The following is a 5301-nucleotide window of genomic DNA, read 5'->3' on the forward strand; positions in this document are numbered from 1 at the left end:
ATGATTTCCGAAAAGAAGAGACGTACATGTACTGTACTGTGCTTATAAAACACTATTTGGAATTTCCATTTCTTCTCATCTGCAATCGATTAAGCGACTAACCGTGCTAGTGTTACTTATGAAATAGGTACACCGAACATCAGATGCGAAATGGACGAATCAGATTCGCCTGGAACTGTTCAGTAGTCCAACTGTTCCATTGCCACAATTGGAGAGGATCCAGATCCAAAGCAAGTTGTATATTTTCCGTCCGGAAAGGAAGAAGAAATTGAATTCTCATTTTTATTTTCCAGTCAACTACGCTCTGATCTTGAGTTCTAGTTCTAGCTCCTTTGACCCACCATTTCGTCTCTACCAACCATTTCCTCTCGTAAGAAACGCAAAAATCAATTTTTTATTATGTAACAATATTCCTCCATGCGCCATAGATCCCCTTTCTCCAATTCCACACAAGCAGCTCCTTTCAGTAGAGTAAATCACAATACACACACACACACACACAACACACATGCTGTCACAGGACCTTCTCTGAAAGAGAACCTTGAACTATAAGAAAGCGAGAGCTTGCCTTCTCTGTCGGTGCTACCCACCACCAACCACCACTCTAATTCCAGATCTCCAACCAAAACCACCCTCCCAAATCAACATCTTGCTCTTCAATTCTCGATTTATTCCAATAATTCCAATCCCGTTCAATCCAATTCTTCTTCTGATTGCTAGAGAATGATGGTCCAAGACCGGGTGGTGGCCAAGACAGTGCCGACCTCACCTCTCAACACACCGCCTCGATCAGCGCGTAATTTCTCAAAGAAGCTCGATTTCTCCATATGGGCATCAGAGAACTCCTACAAGATCCTAGCAGTGCTTTTTGTCATAGCTACTGTCGCCGCATTGTTCTTTCTCAGAAACGCCGGTGACTCGGCCGCATTGCTGTGCTTCGAGAAATCCAACTCAGACAAATCAGCTGCTTATAAGATACAATACCCTCAAGTCTCTTGGTCTAACATTGCTCCGGTGCGACCCCTCGGCCCGTCAGTACCATACTCCTCTTTCAAATCAGAGAAATGGATCGTGGTTTCGGTTTCCTCAGCTCCTAGTGATTCTTTAAGAGCTTTGACACGGATCAAGGGGTGGCAGTTGCTGGCTGTGGGGAATTCAGTGACACCAGCCGATTGGTCGGTTAAAGGCGCGATCTATCTGTCCCTGGAGCAACAAGCACAGCTTGGGTTTAAATCAGTGGATTTCCTGCCTTATTCCTCATACGTGCGAAAGACGATTGGTTATCTCTTTGCGATTCAGCATGGTGCGAAAATGATTTTTGATGCTGATGATCGTGCTGAAGTTCTAGGAAGTGATCTTAGCAGGTATTGAATGGTTGTTTTGGTGCATTTTTCTTTTGGATAACTGTATATTTTTAATGAATAATTATTATAATTTCAGTGTCTCGGAGGTAAGGAACTCCTTCGGGAATCAGGATTATAGCCTTAATCACAGTGATTAATTTAGATTAATTGGTATTCTTTGGAAAATAAATCCTAAATCTAGTAGATATGACATGGGGTTCTGGTATGTTTATATTACAGTAGACAGTTTTGTGGAGTAGCTATTTAATTTCAGATCAAACTGTGGCAGCAATACCTTCTCTACTGCTAGGGACTTCACATCTCTTTTCACATTCTGCATATACATTAAGAATAGTTTACCCTTCTAGCTAACATTACAATACCAGATTTAGGTACGAAACATACATACCATATTTCTTGAGCTTCTGTCGGCATGGAATTCAGAATTGGTGAACAAATAACATGAATTTTAGCAAATGCACTCCATATTTGAAGAACTCAACAAAGCCCGCATAACTAAAAACTGAATAAAACAGCTCAAGGTAAATTCTAATTTTGGGCACCCAACTGGTATATCTGTAATTTATTCACTAGTGCGAGTCTCCAACTATTTTCGGATAATGTAATAATAGATATATCTGTTGAACTCAGGCACTTCGACACAAATCTTGTAGAGCAGAAACATCCAGTACTTCTCCAGTACAGCCATGCTGACCCAAATCGAACAGTTGTAAACCCATACATACATTTCGGGCAGCGGTCAGTCTGGCCTCGTGGGCTCCCCCTTGACAAGGTTGGTGATGTAGCACATGAGGAATTCTACACTGAGGTGTTTAGTGGTCAGCAGTTCATCCAGCAGGGTCTATCTAATGGGTTACCGGATGTGGATGCAGTGTTCTATTATACCCGCAAATCATCTGGACTCGAGGCTTTTGACATCAGGTAATAATTTAGTCCTATCCTGTAACTGTAAATGGATGTATTTTGCATTGTTATATCAAAATATGAATGTTGTTTCTGTAAGTACTCCGATGGACCAAAAAGAGTTCTCTAATAGGATATTCTACCATACTATGCCTTTTAGATACTGGATTATGCTTGCTGTAACTTTGTGTGGTAATACTAAATAATTGGGTGCTATTTACCATGTCTAGAAATTTAATTTGGTGATAACAATTGGATGCATCTGACTAAATCCGTACTACCATAGATTTGACGAGGATGCTCCCAAGGTGGCACTTCCTCAAGGCATGATGGGCCCAGTGAACTCCTTCAACACACTTTTCCACACACAATCTTTCTGGGGCCTGATGCTGCCTGTCTCCATCAGCTCAATGGCCTCAGACGTGATCAGAGGGTACTGGGCACAGAGGATCCTATGGGAGATCGGTGGATTTGTGGCTTTCTACCCTCCAACCATCTACCGCATGGATAAGGCCGAGGCCTACCACTTCTCTGAAGAGAAAGACCTCCATGTAAACGTCAACCGTTTGATCAAGTTCCTCATTTCTTGGAGATCAAACAAGCACACGTTATTCGAGAGAATTCTTCACTTGAGTTATGCAATGGCTGAGGAAGGGTTTTGGTCTGAAGAGGACGTCAAGTTGACTGCTGCTTGGTTGCAGGATTTACTTGCAACCGGGTATCAACAGCCGAGATTGATGACATTAGAGCTCGACCGGGCTAGAGCTGCAATCGGTCATGGAGACAAGAAGGACTTCGTGCCGAAAAAACTCCCCTCGGTTCATCTCGGGGTGGAAGAGACAGGCACAGTGAATTTCGAAATTGGAAATTTGATTCGGTGGAGGAAGCATTTCGGCAATGTTGTTTTGGTGATGCACTTGAGTGGACCTGTTGACCGGACAGCGCTCGAGTGGAGGTTGCTTTATGGTAGAATATTTAAGACGGTGATTATTTTGGCTGAACAGGGTAACTGGGATCTTGCTGTGGAGCAGTGCTCGCTAGGTCATGCATACAAGTGAGTATCTACTATCAATGTTCTTGTGTGAATTACATAATATCCTATTATGGTCATAGACAGTGGTACACATTGTTTTTGTTCCCTGTTTGCAAAATCTCAATGACAATATTTAGGGAAGAAACCAAATGTGTGTTTTTAGGGACAGCTTTTTGTAAATTCACTCCAAAATTATTTTTTGTCATCTGTTTGAACATCTGTTGTCATAACTATTGCAGGTACTTGCCTAAGGTATTTGAGCGGTACAGTGGAGCTGAAGGATTTATGTTCCTTCAAGATAATATGATTATCAACTATTGGAATCTCCTTCTAGCCGACAAGACAAAGCTTTGGATAACTGACAAGGTAAATTTTGCCATAGAAGCTCTGCTATAGGAGGCATGATTGCATTGCCGTATTTAGTAACAAACTAACAATAGGAAAGTATGCCAAGGCAACAAATGAGATCACAAGTCAAACTGATTTTATTGCCTCAATTAATTAATATTATTCAAAAAAGAATAAATTAGATGTGACAATGTCTATTAATAAATACAAAAATATTATTTTGGGGCCTTGTTGGTGTCACTAAGTTGTAGCGTAATCATCTGTTTAATGGTCCTATTTGTGTATGACAAACACAATAGCACGCTGACCTGGCATCTGATCAACCTGAACAGTGAATAAGTATTTTTTGACAAACTGTTGCATTGTTTCTGCAGATCAAAGACTCATGGTTTACAAAACCAAAAATCGGGAACACAGACGAATGGTTCTTAAAGCAAGGAGAAATGGTAACACGGGTCGTTAGCAATTTCCCAGTGCATTTCCAGACCAGTTACAAGGAGTCCATGGGGGATGAAGACAATATCGCCTTTTCTACCAGCGAGTTATTCTACATACCAGGCCGTTTTGTAGGTGATTTTACTGATTTGGTCGGATATGTAGGTGATTTAGATATCCATCAGAAGATTGCCGTGCCGATGTTTTTCCTTTCAATGGATTCACCCCAAAATTTTGATTCCGATGCATTGGCCAAAACTGTTTATAAGACGAGCCTATCACCTAATGATACCTTTTCAAGTATTTACACTGCTCAAGCACCAGCAGTGTTTCCTATGAAGGTGCAAAATGAGGTCGATTTTGTGAAGTTGGTCCGGCTTATGGCTAGTGGGGATCCTCTTCTTATGGAATTGGTATGAAACCTCAAAGGAGGATGAGTAAAGTAGTTTGGAAATAGGGAGTTTGCAGTCCTTTTTTTTTTCCCCCCTTTTCTGGTTTTATTTAATACCTTAGCATTTTTGTTTTCTTTCCTGGTGTTATTGTATATTGTAACATTCTTTCTAGGTTATGAAGGAATTTTTTCTGTCAGCAAGGTTTTAAAACCCTTTCAATAGGAGCAGCAACAAAGAAACTGCCCATTGTTAAGTCAACATCCGAAATTTTTATTAATAGGAAATATATTAATTAAATATCGAGATTAGAGAACGCTTTTGCGTTTTTTCGAGATATAGAAAAACCGTTATGGCTTATCACGGCCAGATTTAGCACTAATCACCGCACTTCTAAAAAAAAAAAAAAAAAAAAAATTCCTGGCCGTGATTATCAATCACGGCCAGGAATTATTTATTTTTTTTTTTTTAAAAAGTGCGGTGATTAGTGCTAAATCTGGCCGTAATAAGCCATAAGGGCCAGAGGCCGTGATAAACCATAACGGTTTTCCTATATCTCGAAAAAACCAGTGTTATCAGAATCGGACCGGAAAAAACCGGAACCGCCCACCTGTCCGGTTTGGTTCGTTTAAAGAATCGTTTATGCTACTGGACCGTTAAAAACCGGTTTAACCGGCCGGTTATATTCAAAAAATCGCTGAACCAGTTGAGAAAAAAATCCGGTTCAAAGCATATTCAAATTTGAAGTGAAATAAATTGAAGAAAACAGATCAAATCAGCGAAAGAAAAAAAGTGAAGAGAGGAAGAAGATTATGACAGTGGGACCCAT

General features: G+C 40.5%; 1 protein-coding gene across 1 annotated transcript; it reads left to right on the forward strand.

Annotated features, from left to right (window-relative positions):
- Nucleotides 1–280: 280 nt before the first annotated feature.
- On the forward strand, nt 281–4671 carry LOC144572991 (putative glycosyltransferase STELLO2). Its single transcript, XM_078322641.1, has 5 exons — nt 281–1364; nt 1995–2285; nt 2554–3321; nt 3540–3666; nt 4023–4671. The coding sequence occupies exons 1-5, from the start codon at nt 724–726 to the stop codon at nt 4500–4502; spliced, it is 2307 nt and encodes a 768-aa protein (XP_078178767.1). The 5' UTR covers nt 281–723; the 3' UTR covers nt 4503–4671.
- Nucleotides 4672–5301: the final 630 nt, after the last annotated feature.

The sequence above is a fragment of the Carex rostrata genome, chromosome 21 (assembly GCF_964058835.1).
Source record: "Carex rostrata chromosome 21, lpCarRost1.2, whole genome shotgun sequence".
NCBI classification, from domain to species: Eukaryota; Viridiplantae; Streptophyta; class Magnoliopsida; order Poales; family Cyperaceae; genus Carex; species Carex rostrata.

Coding starts and splice junctions, on each gene's coding strand:
- LOC144572991 (XM_078322641.1), top strand. CDS start 724: ATGATGGTCCAAGACCGGGTGGTGGCCAAGACAGTGCCGACCTCACCT. Junction 1,365..1,994: donor CTAGGAAGTGATCTTAGCAG/GTATTGAATGGT, acceptor TGTTGAACTCAG/GCACTTCGACACAAATCTTG. Junction 3,667..4,022: donor AGCTTTGGATAACTGACAAG/GTAAATTTTGCC, acceptor TTGTTTCTGCAG/ATCAAAGACTCATGGTTTAC.